This window comes from Zingiber officinale, chromosome 7A (genome assembly GCF_018446385.1).
Source record: "Zingiber officinale cultivar Zhangliang chromosome 7A, Zo_v1.1, whole genome shotgun sequence".
Lineage (NCBI taxonomy): Eukaryota > Viridiplantae > Streptophyta > Magnoliopsida > Zingiberales > Zingiberaceae > Zingiber > Zingiber officinale.
Window position 1 is genome coordinate 68442579 of NC_055998.1, and position 19259 is coordinate 68461837.

The 19259-nt window shown below is 44.5% G+C and overlaps 3 protein-coding genes across 3 annotated transcripts; 2 read left to right on the forward strand and 1 right to left on the reverse strand.

The window, feature by feature from the left end:
- Positions 1-8561: 8561 nt before the first annotated feature.
- Positions 8562-9545, reverse strand: LOC121999414 (vesicle-associated membrane protein 727-like). The gene is made up of 4 exons (XM_042554100.1): positions 9356-9545; positions 9086-9281; positions 8770-8890; positions 8562-8591 (listed from the first exon to the last, which is right to left on the reverse strand). Exons 1-4 carry the CDS (start codon positions 9543-9545, stop codon positions 8562-8564), a joined length of 537 nt encoding a protein of 178 aa, XP_042410034.1.
- A 2953-nt stretch (positions 9546-12498) lies between these two features.
- On the forward strand, positions 12499-13314 carry LOC121999415. The gene has a single exon (XM_042554101.1). The coding sequence runs from the start codon at positions 12499-12501 to the stop codon at positions 13312-13314; it is 816 nt and encodes a 271-aa protein (XP_042410035.1).
- Positions 13315-15220: 1906 nt separating this feature from the next.
- On the forward strand, positions 15221-16896 carry LOC121999416. Its single transcript, XM_042554102.1, has 4 exons — positions 15221-15673; positions 15926-16120; positions 16229-16474; positions 16531-16896. Exons 1-4 carry the CDS (start codon positions 15221-15223, stop codon positions 16894-16896), a joined length of 1260 nt encoding a protein of 419 aa, XP_042410036.1.
- Positions 16897-19259: the final 2363 nt, after the last annotated feature.

A 19259-nucleotide genomic window follows, 5' to 3' on the forward strand; every position in this document is an offset into this window, starting at 1 on the left:
AGAAAATGTAAGAACTTGGGTTTTATGAGAGTTCTAGGAGTTCAATTTCATTGTAATATTTATCAATGTAAGGTGATCTACCAATTCTTATCCTCAATTGTCAGGCATTTGCAGGAAGTTGTCGGTTTTCTCCTGCAAAAGTCAACCAACAAGGAACTTTTATCTATACCTCTAGTAATTTAATAGTCATGATCCCTATGAAGTCTGTTAGCAGACCAACCTATCACCAATGCCCCTCGGTCATACGACATAGAAACACATCACCATTCAATCCACATAAATGCATAGGGGATAAATGCACTTAACTATTCCACCTCCTTGTAGAGACTAGCTTCACCTTTCAAGGTGATCCCCTAGATGTCAAGTAGCGGGGCAGCTTGTCACTAGCGTCCCTCGATCATACGATCTAGAGGATCCCTCTACAAGATCCACAAGTATCACAAACATCCAATCGAGCATGGTAATTAAATCTAAACACAACAATCCACACAAGATCAAATAGATACAAAATATAACAACATCATTGAGATAGGAAATTGGCATATCCATGAGATTCTTACATCAAACCACACCACAAATACTCCCTTAGTCCTAGAACAATGAATCTACTCCATAATATAAAGATAGAGATCTGAAGACAAAGAGATCACAAACATTTCAATCCAAATCAAGAGAAGAGAATAGAAATGCTTATCTAGCGATGATGAGTGATCTTCAGAACCAATCCCTAGCTTCTGGAGTTGAATCGGAGATGGAAATAGCTTAGGAATGCTGGATCAAGGCTGGAGAAGGTGAAGAATGACCCCAAACTTGATCTCCCCAAAAGGGAGAGTCATCCTCCTCTTGAAAGAGGAAGAAGCTCTTTATATAGGGCAGGGCACGAGCACCACATGACCCATGCCACGGTCGTGTGGCACACACGGCCCCGGCTGTTTTGCTCTCGGCCAAGGTCACACGGCCGGGTAGCCTTCACACGGTCGTGTACTGTTCTTTCTCTGGCTTGCTCACACGGTCGTGTGGCTCACACGGTCGTGCCAATCTCAACCTCTGGATCCCTTGCACGGTCATGTGGCACACACGACCTGGCCTTGCCTCTTCTCTGGAAATGCTACACAGCCATGTAGAGATGTTGCTTAGGCCATGTAGATCTACACGGCCCTATTTTGGTCATGCTTGCTGAGGTGACACGGCCGTGTCGATCTACACGGCCATTTCATTCTCCTTCTCTGGTGAAGATACACGACCTGCCTACTCCACACGGCCAAGGTCATTTTCCTCCCTGCTCCTTTAGCATGGTCGTGTGGCTCACATGACCAGTGTCGTCTTCCTTTGCTTGTTGCCTAGATCGACCACGAACATCATTTCTTCTCCAAATTTGACTCTTGTAAACAGAAAATACACAATAGCAGATCTCCGAACAAAGAAAAGTATGTATGCTGAAAGTAAGACAAAGAGTATGAAAGTGCATAGATCAAGCATGCATAAAATATGTGGATGTGTGCCAAAACATGCTAAACAGGTGTATATAATCTATGCACATCACACCCCCAGACTTAAACTTTTGCTTGTCCTCAAGCAAAATGGCACAATCTAAACTCATGTGCTCTATAATGCATCATAATCCCTAGTGCACTTTCTTAACCCTAGCTAAAAGTTTCATTGATGAGCATAATCGTGGAAACAACTCAAGTATGGCCTAAGCATAAGTTTCTTGTGCATAGTGCAATAAGTGACCCAAACTCTTCAAGTTTCAATCTTTGTCCTAGTCAAGTCGTCATCCAATCGAGTTCCTAATGTTCCCGGTGATAGACACTTACCTGTCACACACTTGGTTCATATTTCTTAATCCACCCAAGGTCGCAAAGGCGTACTTGATATCAAGAGAAGCATAGCAGTCATTTTCCTAGTAACCTAACTCGGTCTCAAAGGGACAACTTGCTAGTTTTCACTCACGACAACTATTTTTTATATCCCTTATTCATCATATTTTTTTTAATTTTTTTTTATTATTTTTTTAAGTGATTGTAAGGTGCAACACTTAAACATAAATACACATAAGTACAGATGTTGGGATATTTCAATTTTTCTAAATAAGCTTACATGATTCGAGGATCATCCAGTAACCAAAATGTAATTTGAGAAATCACTATAGGAACTAAGTACTAAACAAATAGGATGAATCATGACTATTTCAATAATATCAACTATTCAAGTTCAAGTAAAGTGAAAGTAAGATCCTTAAGGTCAAGGCAAAACTCAAATTTGTCTCCATACAATACTTAGCTCATATCATGCTACTTAAGATAGAGAAAAGAGAACACTAAACATACTAGCATTATATCCAAAACATCATGAATCAAGATATAAACATACAAATAATTTCGCTCTTAGACAAGTTAGCAGAACTGAGAAATGATGTTCTCAGTATGCCAAAATGCTTCAAAAGACAGTCAAGTGACAATAAAAAAACAAATATAGCAAGCAAAGTAAAGAAAAATGCAAGACATAAGCAAAACTGAATGCAAGAAAAATAAAACAAAATGCAGAAATTTACAAAACAAAATGCAAAAATTTTCATGTTGCAAACCCCCCCCCCCCCCCCCCCCCCCCAGACTTAAACTCTTCATCGTCCCAATGAAATCAATATGGTGGAGGTGGTAGAGGATGGTGGGAAAATAGAGGTCTACGTGGTCAACTCACAGGGAAACTAGGAAAACTAGGAGTCTCACTCAGGATCCTATGATATTCGTAGAGGGCGTCAACTTGTTGACGCGTAACGTTCATTCCCCCTATGAACTCTCGCATTCTAGTTTGATTCATATCATAATCCTGGACAAATTCAGCCACTTGACCCTGAAAGTTACTCGTGAACTAAAAATTATCTTGCACTTCTCTATACTGATTATCAAACAAGCTGAAACGGCCCTCCAACATCACTCATTGTGCCTCTTGCTTCTTGTGAAGTGAGTCTAGAGGCGCGAAAATTAGAAAAATCAAATCTGAAGTTACCCGTACCATAGGCAAAAGAGTGTCTAGCAGGTTCCGGATGTCTGGATGGCTGTGGTTGTTCAGATGACGAGGGCTCAAGGTGGAGCTCGGTGTCTTCAGACAAGGAGGGGGGCATTCTCAAGATCTAAATCAGTGATTACCCAATTAGTGGGATTGCGAACAGAGGTTCACTCGGGATAAGGGAGTGGTAGTAGAAACCCATCCTTCTTAGGAAAAGCAAAACCATTCTCATCCCGACAAATCATTTTCATAGAAAGACATGCATCAATATCGATCATGTCATTGCCATGAATGATTTCTAACTCATCTATATCACAACCCAAATTTATAGCTATTTGGGTAATCAATCCACCAAAAACAATCGATCCCGAGGATGCTTTCCCGACTCTCACTAGGTTCTACAAAAAATGGAAACTAGAATCAAAGTCAACCTTATGTAACATAGCCCATAGAGCATAAAGTTTCAATTTCCTAATGACTCCATCGCTTTCCCCTCTACCAAGAATAATTTTACTCATAACTCGGTGTAAGTATCTAAAGATGGGATTTTACATATGGGAAGTTGTAGCTCTAGAAGGCTCATAAGGTTGATCCAATCCGATGATTGAATTCTAAAAACTATTCCAATTAAATCTAGGGTCAAACCTGCGAGAACCGCCAGTAGACAAACCAAAATAATTGTTGAAGAGCTGGGAACGACAGGCGATGACTCTTTCGGCGATAACACCGAGGAAGGTGAATAATAATGGTTCTGAGAAAACCAAAGAAGATCCCGAAGAAATCCAGTCAAAAATACCTTTCAGCGATGAGAGTAGCAGGTTGAAGCTAGATCTGAGAACCCCGAAGAAGATCCAGGGAAGACTCCGGCGAATCAGAGCACGGTGACGAAGAAAACCACAACTCAACGTTCCGGCGGATAATGTCGCCTCCTGCGCACTATGGAACCAACCAACAAAGTGTTAGTGACCTAAGACCGGGGTGGGAATCCCTGGCTAAGCCCTCCGATGCTCAAGTTAGTCCCCTCTGCTCTAAGTGGGAAGAGAAGAAGAAGTACAGTCAACTGAAATGGGACTAGGGCTTCAGTGGTGGTGTTGTGCATACCTTGCCAAAGGAGAGAATTCCCCTTTTTATACCACCTCATATAACCTCTGCGACTATGAGGTGGACCCCAATTTGTTAGAGTTTGTTATAAAATGGCGTAAGTACCTACAATAATAGTTTAAGGAATCTTTTTTGTACCCCAGATTTACCTTTTTTGTCGTCTAGCGTACTTACAGAAATTTCTAGAAGCTATTTCCCGCTAAATTAACCGAATTATCATATGATCATATATTATTCTCATACATTACGTATACTTAATTATAATACTCCTTACTGGCTATGCTTATGAGTTTTAACAAATGTGAGTGTCTCTATGCCAGGCCAGATTTTGCCAGATAGATCTTATACTTATAGTCTTATAGAGGTGCATGTTGATATGCCCGCCCGGGATTATATTACCGGGCGTATTGTGTTTATGCCTGACCGGATACTTCCAAGCAGAGTCCCTTCTGACAACCTTGGTTCATATGTCTTCTCGATCGCTCGAGATTACATTACTGAACGAGTTATGTGTATGCTCGACCGGGCTTCTACTATCAAGCGTATTGTACCTATGTCCGACCGGATGCTTCCAAGTCGAGTCCCTTCCGACAACCTTGATTTGTGTGCCTGCTCGATCGCTTGAGATTTCATTGCCGAACGAGTCATGTGCATGCTCAACAAGGATTCTATTACCGGATGTAATATGCTTATATTGTGTTGATGCTCACTCAGGCTTCACCTATTGAGTCATGTTGGGTCTTATGACATGTCATCGGTCTTTGCTTGACCGACTACAGAGATTGCTTAGGGATGTACGTCTTTAAGCTCAGCGGGGCTTTGCTTGCTAAGCGTTTCTAGGTTAATTGACCCTCTGTTATTTTAACTTGGTCGGTACTTTATGCTCGGTCGACCCCCTACCTCCGAGTGTATTTGAACGCGCTAATCCTTTGTCTGTTTTAGTTTAGTTGGGCGTATACTCTTGACCGGACTTATATTCTCAGTCGGTATTTCATGCTTGGTCAAGGCTCTCTTGCTGGGCATAGGTGCACTTGCTAATACTTCACTCCTTTGGGTTCGTCCGGTACTATATGCTCAGCCGAGCTTTGTCTACCGAATATACCTACTTATATCGTGTGCTCCGTTAGTTTTATCCCGATCGGTCCTACATTTCTAATCGAGATTTGCCTACTTAGTGCATTCATCTTTTCGAGGTTTCCTTATTTCTTCCCTCTTCTCCTTATATTCCCTTTCACATTATTACACGGGATCCACTCCTTATAACCCATATCAATAATCATCTTCATTTGAATAGTGGACATCTAATGAGCTTAAGAATTCAAGTATAATTCGTGGGTATGTAGAAAGATGTGTGTACATAATATCGTCCCAATCTAGAGAACTAATCATCCAATCTACATTATCTCTAATTCCTAAAATGTTTAAAATAATAGGGTCCATGTATCGTGTACATACAACCTTCCTTGTGACAAGAATATCAAACCTAGATTTATGATTCTCATTTCTAAAAATAATATTGAATTCATTATCGTTACCTTCGTCGCGTGCCCTCCTTTTGCCCTTCCCCTTTACGACTTTCTCTTTGCCCTTTTCCTTTGGTGGATCCTTTTCTCGGCTTGAAACACCACCTCCTTTTCGAAGTTTCTTCAAAAGGTTGGACATGATGTCGAGTTCCAAGGGGAAAAGTGTTGTTTATTTGGAGAAGTGAGATTTTGAGAGAATGGGTCTTGATCCGGTGGTAAGAAAGGGGGGCCCGCCCGGATGGTGGTCAACGGCCCTGTGGCGGTCGTAGTCAAAGTTAACCTATCTGAGCGATCGGCGCGGATAGCTCCCGAGCCGGCGCTTTGACAGCTCAGTCGTTATGCCGAGCTTCCGACGCTCACAAGCCAAGCAGGACTCCTTTTGTTCAGAAGACCGCGCCAGTCGCCCTCAACCGAGCGGATGACCCGCTCGGCTCAGCCGTGATGTCCACCGAACTACCGGGTGATTGACGGGTCGAGCGTCTCTTCTTTTCAGTCCAGTACATGTCCCTTCCCGAACGACAGTAAGTCCAAGCATCTCTCCCGTTCAGACTAGTAACAGACAAAAGGTGCATAAGAAGACGAAGGGGGACAGCTGGTGATATCCTTCTCGAGACATGTGTTGCCGACAAACAGCATGGTCGGCGGCCGGGCCGGACAGAGAATTGTACGATGGAAGTTTCCACTGTCAGGGTAGAGATATGCTCGAACGATTGCGGTATGGCGCCATATGTACTTTTCTAACACATCCATTTTGAGGTATGTCTTGGGAAGCGCACACGTCTCGAGAAGCGTACACGCGCCTCCCAGGTGTCCTATATAAAGACCCCAGGCTTCGACGGAGGTATGCATTCTCATCTACTGTAGCTAGTCTTCACGCTCCACTACAACAAAAACCCTCATAGACATCGGTTTTCCACCGGTGTCTATTACATTTTCGACCGATGTCTACGAAGGCGATGTAAAAGGTCTGCCATTTTAGACATCGGGTTAAAACTGTTGTAGTATCACTTAACGACACCGGTGTTTGAATCAGTTATTAACCGGTGTAGTATCACTTAACGACACCGTTTCATCAACGGTGTAAAATCGATGTAATATTATATGTTAATAACACCAGTTTTGGCAGCGGTCCACGACCGATGTAATATTATTTAATGACACCGATTTTGCAGCGGTGGAAAACTGATGTAATATCAGTATTTTTTAACAGCACAAATTTGATTTCCGAAACAGTGAAAAATCGACAGTAACAAAAAAAATACACAAATATTCACAAATTACACAAATATTTTTCATTCAACAATATCCATAAAATACACAAATATTCACAAATTACATAAATATTCTTCTTACAACAGTATCCATAAAATACACAAACATTCTTTTTACATCAAAAGCTAATAGATATCAGAATCAAGGTAGAACATTCTTTTAACAACACATCAAGGTAGAACATCGTGAATCAAAAATCAAGCTGAGGCTACATTAAATTATGAGAATCAGAATCTGTTCAACTTGTTATACTACTCCATTCTTCTTGCGCCTTTCATTTCCCTAATCTCACCGCTTTTCACCTTCAAATGCCTAGTTTTCTGAGTTAAAACATCCACTGTTCTAATCTGTCAAACAAAAGTATCATTTGGTCTACTTAACTACAGCAAAGAACAAAAACAGAAGAATTATACATGCTGCAGAAGTCCTAGAATATCACCATCAGAAAGAAAATGACATGGGACAATATACGCAATTTACATTCCATGCAAATGCATGCATCATCCAAAGTTTTCAAAAATCAAATACCTTTCCTACTCAAATGTAATCTAGCATGCATTCAGCCCACTCGAACCGCACTTCATCAATTTCAACTCTGGAGTACTTGAGATTTGTAAACTGTAAAAATACATAAATAATATATTAGTAAACCAAGACCAAAAATCATAGTTCAAAATGCAATAAGAGCACCAGGTAACAAGATGACTAATTGGAATGCTTAAAAAGATAAACATTCATCAATTATCTCAACCACATCATATAGTGATAGATCTATGAATAGCAGGTTCAAATCTAACCCTTGCATCCTTTTGGGAAGCAATCTAATTTGATAAACGAGAAAAAAGAGATACTATAGTCAGATTGAATGCAAAGGTAAAGAACACTATTAATACATACTGCATGTAAGCTTCTCTAGGTTAAGCAGAAAGTGATCGAATTCAGATGTGCTCCTAGAGGACCAACAAAGCTATATAATGTCAAGAGAGTTACCATAAACAATCTCCATCTCTTTTCTACAAGAGGAAAAATCATATAGAGATCAATTGTCACTTAGTTAGAGTGAAAGCTATATATAATGGGTACTTTCCTAAGCGACAACTTGGTAACATGAAAAAAAAAACAAGATGATGCATAGAGCAATCATACACAACTCTAAGATGATGTGGACAAGTGACAATCAAATAATGATCTGTATTATAAATAGTCTAGTGTTTATGAACACACTAAACATATTGAAGAGCATAGCCACCACCCGTGCCACAATTATGTCCATAAAGATCAGCTAGGTACACATGCACTTTGACATGAATTAATAATTTGATTCCTTACTATTGTCCAACCTGATTAGTGTTTATTACTTGGCATGTGTCCACAATTTAATTTTTTACTATTTTCCTTAATTTGATATCATCTGAACCTGATAATAATTATTTTCAACAAGAAAGAAGGCTTACCGCCCATGTCCAGAATCAGATATTGACCCACAAGAAAGAAGGCTTACCGCCCAACTATGCAATCTAATAATATCCACTATCTAGCTTGTTCATATTCATATAGTTATCATGTGTGTTCAATATTCTCCCAGATATGATGAGTACAATAATTCAAACTACATGTCATAATCATGCGATCGAAAAAATCAAGATCTTTGTTTGCTCAACATGGAATTACTGTATAATAAGACACCTGAAAGAACAGAAAATGATTAAGCAACATATGTTGGCATCAGTCACATCATATGGTAATGCTCAAATACTCAGCATTAAATCCATAAAACCACCACATTTTAAAGCAGTAAACTCATGTTTACAGAGTGCTATTACAACTTGCTAAGTTGTTAGTAACGGGGCCAGCAACAACATACCTTTTCTATATTGTCCATCATTATTCCTTTAACCTCAGTTATATGAGCTTTCAGCTTTGAAAGTTTGCTCATTTCCTTTGGATGACTTATACAATAATCCATATGCTCCTTCAGCCTTGGACTGTAAAAAGCAGTCACATGTTAAAGTATGACCAAACAACTACAACTAAACTAACAAACTGTAAAATCCCACTATTTCTAGTTGCAAATGTTTTTAACTAAAAATTCCAATCAACCCTGTGAAGATCATCTCATGTTATACCAAGGGCAAAGAAATTGATAAACTGGAAGCTTAAGTGCAACAATGTGTACATACCCAAATTCCCTATCATGACTGTAAGTAGTGCTAAATTTGTCCCCAAACATATCAGCATCTTCCTCATCAATGAGAGGATGGGAGTTGTTACCACTGATACTTTGTCCATAGCGGTGCATGAAATCATCCTTGACACGTTCTAGAAACACAAATGGAACACTTCTTCCAGCTGCTTCATCAGCTACCACGAGAAACACTACACAAAAGAAAAGCAGGTATATGAAAAAAAATATCCAACACGGTGCAGAAGTAAAATTTCATTTACTGTACCAAATTCTTTGTCAACCAGGAAGTTGAATGTGCGGCAATCAGATGAGAAGGTGAATTTCTTATTATTTTGAGGCAAATTCTGTAAGCATTGGACAGCAATAGTGCTGAAATTCCCCGAAAAGGGAGTGTATTCAGCAAGCACAACACTCCCTTTAGCCACAAAACTATAAATTAACGGTGGCTGGCTCATGTTTCTTGAAAAAATATCCAATTAATCGGCAAAAAAAATCCATCTTCGCACCTGTAGATGAGAAACAAAAGACAAGATCTCAACTTTCACAAGTAATAAAACCAATAATTAGGGAGCAGCAATTGTGAATTCTCAAGAACTCGCGGCATACAGATCTGCGCACTGTCAATGGAAATCAACTGAAGATGGCAACATCACAGCAGAAATAGGAATGAAGAAAATACATTAATAATAATAATTTTGCTAAAATCGCCCAAAACAGTCTTCCAGGGCAAAAATTCCAAGGAAGTACAACCCAACACCTAGCCAAAGGCTTAGACAATCACCATTAAAATAATATTACAATAGAGGAGAATATTAAATTAAGAATTACTAATATCAATACTTATATATAACAATTGTACCCTTAATCAATTAAAACAAGTTCACAATCATAAACAAACAAATCATAAAGCACCAAACACATAACAACAATAGAATACGACGACCAACAAAAACAATCAATCTAGAAAAAATATTCTAACTATATTAAAATTAAAATAAATTGGAATTGAATAAGAAAAAGAGATCAGGCACACCTTTGCTAGCAATCTCATCGACATGGTTATCCTGACCTTTGCTCTTGATGTTGAACCATTTTTTAACAAAGGCCTTGGACCAAGACAGCTGCTCCCAAGAAACTGAGGGAACAAAGCATGCCCAAATCAACCATCTTAGAGATGAAGAAAACAGAACTAAAGAAGAGAAATATATATTTTTTTTTTTATCTTGCAAAAAAAAACCTTGCTTTTCTTTGGATCATCATCTCTCATCGTTGCAGCACTCCTTCATGCAGTGATTGTAAGTTAGCTCGCCAAACACTCCCAAGGACCTGCGGCAATCTGAACCTCGTGGGAAGAAAGAGGTCTATTGAAGAGGTCTAGGGAAGAAAGAGGGTCAAGAAATACTAACTCGCAAGGAGAAAGAAGAAAGAAGACAAAGCTATGCATGGAACAAGCAGATGTGATGTAATATTCCTAATGTGCTACATTACTCATGAGCTTCGCACATACAACAGATCGAAGACATAGTCGGGTACCCAAATCAGAAGGAAAGAGATTACAATGGATAACTTCTGAACTATATAAGAAAATCTATCAAATATACAGTGAAAAGTTTAAAGGTGTCAACTAGCCTAGTCCATCTGAGCCATAGAAGTCGTCAAAGCCTTGAGTTTAAATCTATTCCTCTCTTAAACAAAAGAAACTAAAATAAAACATTAGTATTTTGATCGCTATAGCAAGCTTTGAGAATGCTAACAAAATTGTGCATCTTGTGGCTTTCAGTACATATTGTTTAGGTTATTGTAGCTTCAAATGAATTTATTTATGCTTGCCTAAATGATGCAAATTGAGTATCAACCTCAAGTAGCTATAATATTACAACAGAAGCACAGTGATTTTGATATGCTCATCTAAGGCCAATTTTGTTGCAGCTGAAGAGAAGAAGATGATCTCTTTACAGAAACACTTACTTTTGGGCATCTTTAACCAGATTAAGTGCAAAGTTCTCCACAGGTCCAATGGAACGGTCACTTCTAACAAAAAAAAAGTTTGATCAAACTCTTCAGGCGCCCCATCATATGGAGACATCTGCAAGAAACATATATTGAATTACAACAAAGCAAGTTAGGTTAGCTATTATGCTGAAATGTGGAAAGTGACAGTCTTTTTCTGAGACAACCACAAAATTGACATATAGCTAATGCATCATAATGTAGGCCATCGTATATCAGCATCACCCTTTCACTGTAGTTCTTCTCCTGTTTCCCAATCACAAAGAAAGGGGGGAAACAAAAAATCCCTTGGCTACAGAAAAGAAAAAGTAGTAGATTCAAATCTTATGATGATACATTACCTGGCCATACACATCACACCGAGTCAATCTTATGAAGACACAGTCGGACGAGCTCTTCCTGTACCTTCTCATTGAGCCGGCCAGAGCTGGATTGCACGAAGTCGACGAGCTCCGACAGCATCTGCCGCTTCACCTCCTTCTCGCGGGCTGACTTGAGCGTGTTAGAGAAGTCGAAGAGCACAGAGCAGATCCGGAGTTTGCAGAGAAAGAGCGCCTGGCGCTCGAGTACGGCACCGGGGGCTGGGGAGGAGTGCAGTTGGCGGGGGGAGCTGGGATCGGCGCCTGAGGAGCGGGAGGCAAAAGAAAGCGCCTGAGGAGCGGGATCGGCGCCTAAGAATTAGGGTTTCGATTTATGGTGGGCGAGGAGAAGCCCAAAAAAAAGTGCGCTAAGAAAGTCCGTCAGAATTTTGGTTCATAGACATCGGATTTTAAAAATCGCAGTTAAAATCGATGTCTATTAACGGAAAAAAGGCGCTCATAGACATCGCCTAAAAACCCGATGTCTATGAGCGGAAATCTGCGCTCATAGACATCGGTTTTTGGAAAACTCGATGTAAAATACTCAAAGACATCGGTTTTTGCTTAAAACTGTTGTTGTTCCACCGATGTCTATGAGGATTTTTCTTGTAGTGCTCGTTATTCTGCCTCGATCTCTTCTCGCCGGAGCTGACTTGAGTGTCGGAGGGTCGCCGCTGGGAACCCCTTCCCAGCTCGGTTTGTATTTGCTGGTTCTCACCAGAGGCTCACACCAGTCGGAGGTTCATACGCCGTCAACAAGAGCGCTACATCCCCAGCGTCTGTCGACTCAGCGCCCGGACAGGATCAAATTGACGCCGTCTGTGGGAACGCACCTGAATCCGGAGCTGAGGCGATGGAAGAAGCTAGATGTCAACATACCTTGATGCTCTCCCAAGAAGAGCTCGATGTGCTCATCCAGGCGCGAGCAGCGAAGATAGTGGAGTAGCAACAAAAGGCTCACGCCGAGCGGTTGGCACAGCAGGTCACCTCAGCATCAGGGGGCCAAGCGGCACTAGAAGATCGACCAGAGCAATTTTCTATGTGGGCACAGAATAGAGGGCAGACCGGCACGCTAGGAGAGGCACCCACTGCCCCTATTCCCTTCCATCGGGCCCTGTTCCAGACTCCGTCCGAGTTGGCCCAAGCCAACCAGGGATCATCCGATGAAGCGCCAGTGCGGGAGGCTAGGAAAGGAAAGGCGTCTCGAACCGAGTCATCCCCCGAGCGGATCAATCGCCAGTTCTCTGAGGCGATTCTACAAGACCCGCTCCCGAAGCATTACGCCCCACTAGCGATCGAAGAGTACAATGGTACAACCGACTCAGACGACCACCTTGGTAAGTTCGACAACGCCGCTACTCATCATCAATACACCGACGGAGTAAAATGTAGGGTCTTCCTCACCACCCTGTCCGGCTTCTCACAACGTTGGTTCCGGAGGCTGCCGGACGAATCGATTCGGAGTTTCAAGGATTTCCGAACGGTTTTCCTCCACCACTTTGCGAGTAGCAGGCGCTACCAAAAAACCAGCGTCAATCTGTTCTCCATAAAGCAGGGGGCCAGAGAGACTCTCCGAGCTTACATCCAGCGATTCAACCAGGCCGCTCTGGACATTCATGTAATCTCATCTGAGACCATGATGCACGCCTTCACCCAGGGGTTGATGGATGGCGACTTCTTTCACTCGCTCATCAGGAAGCCACCACGTGTTTATGACCATATGTTGAAAAAGGCGAGCGAATACATCAACGTGGAGGAGGCGCAAGCGGCCCGTAAAAAGGAAACACCGGCAGAGTTAGCAGCACCGGCCGAGCGGAGGCCTCAAGCCATTCATCAACCACCCAGAGCACCCTGAGTCGAGGGGATGAGGCCGCATCAGGAATCAAGGTCGCACGCTGTCCAACACGTGGAGGCCGAACGAACTAAGCCGAGAGGAAAGGTATGGACTCCCATGTTTTGTTCACTTCATCAGTCGGCAACCCACAGCACCCGCGACTGTCGGAGTCTCGCCCCGGTCACTATGCCAAGGAACTATCACCGCTGATTGCCTTCGCCTGACCGACATCATAATCATTAAAACGTCGGACGGTGAACAACCAGACAGTCACCTGAGCAGCGACATCCGTACCAACCAAGAAACAACCCCCGAGCCTCCCAAGAGCGAGCTAGACCGTCTACACGGGAGGAAGAAAATAGAAGCAACATCGCTTGGGGGGAAAATCAACATCATCGCTAGAGGGCTAACCAGCGAAGACTCCAACCGAGCCCGCAAGTGGTACACCCGATGGTTGGAGATCCATGCTGTAGGATGCAGCCAAGAGAAGGCGAACGGGCCCGAGATCAGGTTCGGCCCTGGCGACCTCGAGGGAGTTGAAATGCCTCACGACGACACCCTCATTATCCGAGCGGTAATAGTAAATTATACTATTCATCGCATCTTTATTGACACAGGGAGCTCGGTCAACATCATCTTCAAGAGGACGTTCGACCAGCTTCAGATCGACAAGGTTGAGCTGCTGCCTATGACAATGCCCCTGTTCGGATTCACTGGTAACGAGGTTCAGTCGGTCGGCCAGATGAAATTGGCCATTTCGCTCGGTGAAGAGCTGCTCAGAAGAACGCGGACCACTAACTTCATCGTAGTGGGTGCGCTCTCGACGTACAACGTCATTTTGGGCCGACCAGCCCTCAGTGAATTCCGGGTTGTCATCTCAATATTCTATCAGAAGATCAAGTTTCCTGTCGAGGGCCAAGTGGGAGAGGTCAGAGGCGATCAGTTGGCAGCGCGGTGCTGTTATGTGGAAATGGTCCGAGTCGAGTCGAGGTCCGCTCGAAAGGCCCCTCGGATCGAGGTAAATGCTATAACTGAAAGGCCTCCCACCTTAGTTTATGAAGAAAAAGAAGAAGTGCAGATCTGGGATGGTCGACTGGAGGCCACCACCTTCGTTGCATCCGACCTGGAAGCCGGCCCGAAGGAGGAGCTGATCAGGTGCCTACAGCGCAACAATGACGTCTTCGCGTAGTCAACACACGAGCTACCAGGCATCTCGCCGAGCGTCGCACAGCATGAGCTTCATGTCCGACCGGACGCTCGACCCGTAAAGCATAAGAAGAGGGACTTCAGCGCAGAGCAGAATGTCATCATCCGAGCAGAAGTCGAGAAGCTTCTGGAAGCCGGCCATATATGGGAAGTGCAATTCCCGAGCTGGCTCACGAATGTAGTGCTGGTCTCCAAGCCGGGTAACAAGTGGAGAGTCTGCATCGACTTCCAGGATCTGAAAGAGGCATACCCAAAGGATTTTTACCCTTTACCCCAGATTGATCAAATGGTGGATTCAATGGCTGGGTGCGAGCTGATATGCATGCTGGATGCATATCAGGGGTACCATCAAGTGTCGCTCGCCCGTGACGATCAGGAGAAAGTAAGCTTTATAACTGTGGACGACACTTACTGCTACAACGTGATGCCGTTCGGATTGAAGAACACAGGTGCTACATACCAACGGCTCATGAACAAAGTGTTCCAGAAGCAGATCAGGCGAAACCTGGAGGTATACGTTGATGACATACTTATTAAATCAATCCGAGTGGTCAACCTTTGTGCAGATATAGAGGAAACCTTCGGGACACTGAGGACATATGGGGTCGAGTTAAATTCCCAGAAGTGTCTGTTCGGAGCAAAAAGTGGGCGCTTCCTGGGATACATCGTGACCGAGCGGGGCATAGAGGCAAATCCTAGTAAAGTGAAAGCACTGCAAGACATGTCGCCTCCCAGAAATCTGAAGGAAGCTCAACGCCTTACGGGACGAATAATCGCGCTGTCCAGATTCATCTTGAAGACCACCGACCAGAGCTTGCCCTTTTTTAAGATTCTACGCCGAGCCACTAAGTTCCAATGGGACGCAGAGTGCGACAAAGCCTTTGAAGAGCTCAAAGTATACCTCAATTCCTTACCTGTGTTAGCCAAGTCGGTCGTCGGGGAAGCCCTTAGGGTTTACTTGTCCTCGACTGAATATGTCGTCGGGTCGGCTCTTGTGAGGTCGAACGGTGAAGAACAGCTTGTGTACTTCTTAAGCCACATACTAAAGGATGCTGAGTCCCGCTACACTGGTCTCAAGAAGTTAGCCTTTGCGCTGGTACTCGCAGCTCGTAGGCTCCGCCCTTATTTTCTGGCGCACCCGATCGTTGTGATGACGAACAGTCCCCTGGGGAGGGTCCTTCTCAATCTAGAGGCGTCCGGTCGGCAAATCAAATGGACCACATAACTTAGCAAATTCGACATACGGTATCATCCCCGGACGGCCATCAAGGCGCAGTCGTTAGCAGATTTTGTCACTGAGGTACCAGATCTCGAGCTCAAAGCCACCTAGAGGGTGTACGTGGACGGATCATCCACTTGGCAAGGAAGTGAGATCGGTGTGTTGTTAATCTCCCCCCACGAGGAACGGATGCATTTGTCCATACAGCTGGATTATCGAGTGACAAATAATGAAGCAAAGTATGAGGCGTTGATAGCGGGCCTGCAAGCCGCTCGGCATGTGGTAGCCAGCAAGGTCTTTATTCATTCAGATTCACAGTTGGCTGCTCAGCAACTCTCGGGAGCATTCGAGATAAGCAACGTCAGGCTCAAGCTTTATGCGGGAGCCTTCGAAAAATTGAAGGTCAGTTTTCGAGAGGTGCTCATCTAGAAGATCCCCCGAGCGGAGAATCAGGCTGCAGATAAGTTGGCTAAGCTAGCCAGCTCGATATCACCAATTGTCATCCAACAGTCAATCGAGCTGGTATCTCTGGTCGTCCACATCGACCGGATGGAGGGGCTCACATTCCCAAATGACTGGCGGACGGCTATAGCAGAATTTCTTAAGTCAGGAGGAGAGCTGGTCGGTTCGTCCTCATTGGCGACCAGCTCTACAAAAAAGCGTTCTCCAGGCCTCTGCTCAAATGTGTTGGTCCGGAGGATGTGGACTATATTCTGCAAGAGGTATACCAAGGCTCATGCGGCAGGCATCCAAGCGGTCGCTCGTTAGTGAGAAAGATTCTTTTGGCCGGCTACTTTTGACCAACTTTACAGGAGGACGCCACTCGGACAGTCGCCATGTGCTTATCTTGCCAGAAATACCATAATTTCTCACATCGTCCCACAGAGGAGTTAAAGACATCCACAGTGTCCTGCCCTTTCGATCAATGGGGCATGGACATTGTAGGATCATTTCCAATGGCGATCGGACAACGGAAGTTTTTACTAGTAGTGGTAGACTATTTCTCAAAGTGGGTGGAAGCCAAGCCGCTCGCGAAAATAACTGAGCAGATGGTCAAGAAGTTCATCTGGCAGCACATAATATGCCAGTTCGGCATTCCACGATGGCTCATGTCCGACAATGGGAGGCAATTCATCGGACAGCAGCTTAGAGAATGGTGCGAGGGGTATGGCATTTAGCAACACTTCACCTCTGTGGCTTATCCGCAAAGCAACGGGCAGGCTGAGGTCGCTAATCGGGAGATCCTTCAGATTGTTCGAGTTCGGCTCAACCATATCAGTGGCAGCTGGGTAGATGAGCTCCCGGGCGTGTTATGGACGATTTGCACTACCCCTAAGTAGGGAACGGGGGTCACGCCTTTCCACTTGGTGTACGGAGGGGAGGATGTCGTTCCCGTGGAGGTCGGAGTAGAATTCGATCAGGTACAATAGTACGACGCGAGTAACGCCGAGCGGAGGCAGCTGGAGTTGGACATGGTAGACGAGGCACGAGCCAAGGCAGTCGTCCGGCTAATGGCATACCGGCAAAGAATGAAGCAGAATTACAACAGATGAGTGATTCCCAGGGCATTCCAAGTCGGTGACTTTGTATGGAAGAAGGTGAAGCCGGTCGGAGATGTGAGCAAGCTGGAGGCACCCTGGGTTGGGCCCTTCAAGGCCATCGAGAAGCTCCGATCGGGCGCCTATTACGTCGAGGATGGAGATGGACGATAGCTAGAACGACCATGGAGCGCTAAACATCTCCAGCCGTATCGAGTTGGATGAAAAGTGTGCCCATGTAATTCGTTATATGTACTTTCCATTCCTCGGCTCCCTTTGAATACAGGAATGATATCAAAAAGAAAAGAATACACCGAACGGTTAGGCCCCATGAAGACCTTCGAGCGGTGACGTTAAACTCTAGAGTCGAACCGGTGACTATAAACCCCCGGCCTGAAGACCGTCGAGCGGCGATGTTAAATTCTAGGGTCGAAGCGGCGACCATAAATATCCCGCTCGGAAGACCGTCGAGCGACGATGTTAAACTCTAGGGTCGAAGCGGCGACCATAAATATCCCGCTCGGAAGACCGTTGAGCAGCGACGTTAAACTCTAGAGTCGAACCGGCGACTATAAACCCCCCGGCCTAAAGACTGTTGAGCGGCGATGTTAAACTCTAGGGTCGAAGCGGCGACCATAAATATCCCACTCGGAAGACCGTCGAGCAGCGACGTTAAACTCTAGAGTCGAATCGGCGATTATAAATCCCCCGGCCTGAAGACCGACGAGCGGCGACGTTAAACTCTAGGGTCAAAGCGGCGACCATAAATATCCCTCTCGGAAGACCGTCGAGCGGCGACATTAAACTCTAGAGTCGAACCGGCGACTATAAACCCCTCGGCCAGAAGACCATCGGGCGACAATGATAAAATTCTAGAGTCGAATGACAACCTAAGGGTCGGTTCGGCAAGCATGAATATCCGATCGAGAGAATCTCTGAATCGCTGGTTAGTGGTCGAATGGCGGTTTCATATCTAGGAGTCGCTATCCTAGGACTTATCAGAAGTTAAGGTCAAGTATTCCGCTCGGACCTAAGCAATCAACCAATGACAGGAGTAAACACAGAAAACTAATTTCATTAAAAAAGTTCCTGCCGGGCAGCCAACATACATCCACGGCTTACAAAAGGATTAGCCCTCCTCACTCCAGATAATCAAAGATTGGCTCAGGGATGGCATCGAGCAGCCCGACCAGGTCCTTAGGCGGGATAGCCGTCGCTTCAGAAAGGTGACCCTTACCCTTCAGATAAGCAGTCGTAGAATTAATGGCCTCCTCAAAGGCGATAACGAGTCGGTCATAGACCTTCTAGGCAAAATCATCCGAGCGGACATAAGCTTGCCTCATCACAACAAAGCGACTTGATTCGTCGTCTTGATACTCCTTGAGGGCGGCTCGAGAAGCTTCGAGAGCGTCTAGGAGATTCTTCAGTTCTCCTTGGAATTCAGTCTTTTCCACCGATCGGTTTTTCCGTTCAGCGGACAACATGTCGGCTAATTCCTGGACACGTTCCAACGCCTGGGCCTCAACATTTTTTGCGTCCAGATCAGTAATGGCCTTGTTCTTCCCTGCAGTCGCCAGCTTGATCTCCTGGTCATGTGCCTTAACCTTGGCTTCGAGTCGAGCCACCATGGTTTCCAGTCCAGAGGATTTATGCTGCTCATCTTCCAGGAGCCTCTTTGTATCGACCAGCTCGGCCTTCAACTCAGCAGGTGAAGGTCCATGGATCGAGTCTCCCCCGGCAATCTTAAGTTTCTTCAACTCTTCCTCCAGCAGCGCCAAGCGGTTGCTGACTGTGATGCTCTCCACCCAACTCTGCACTTGGATAAAATAACGTTAAAATCCAAGCAAAAATAATAATGTGAAGGGAGGTGGGGGAGGCATACATCGGTGGCTTGCTGCAGATGGCTGTCTCCGAGCTGACCGGGGATCATCAGGGTAACACGGGCCCTTGCATCCTCCCATATTTTGGCAAGCAGCCCACGAATGGTGATCTGGTGCTATGGA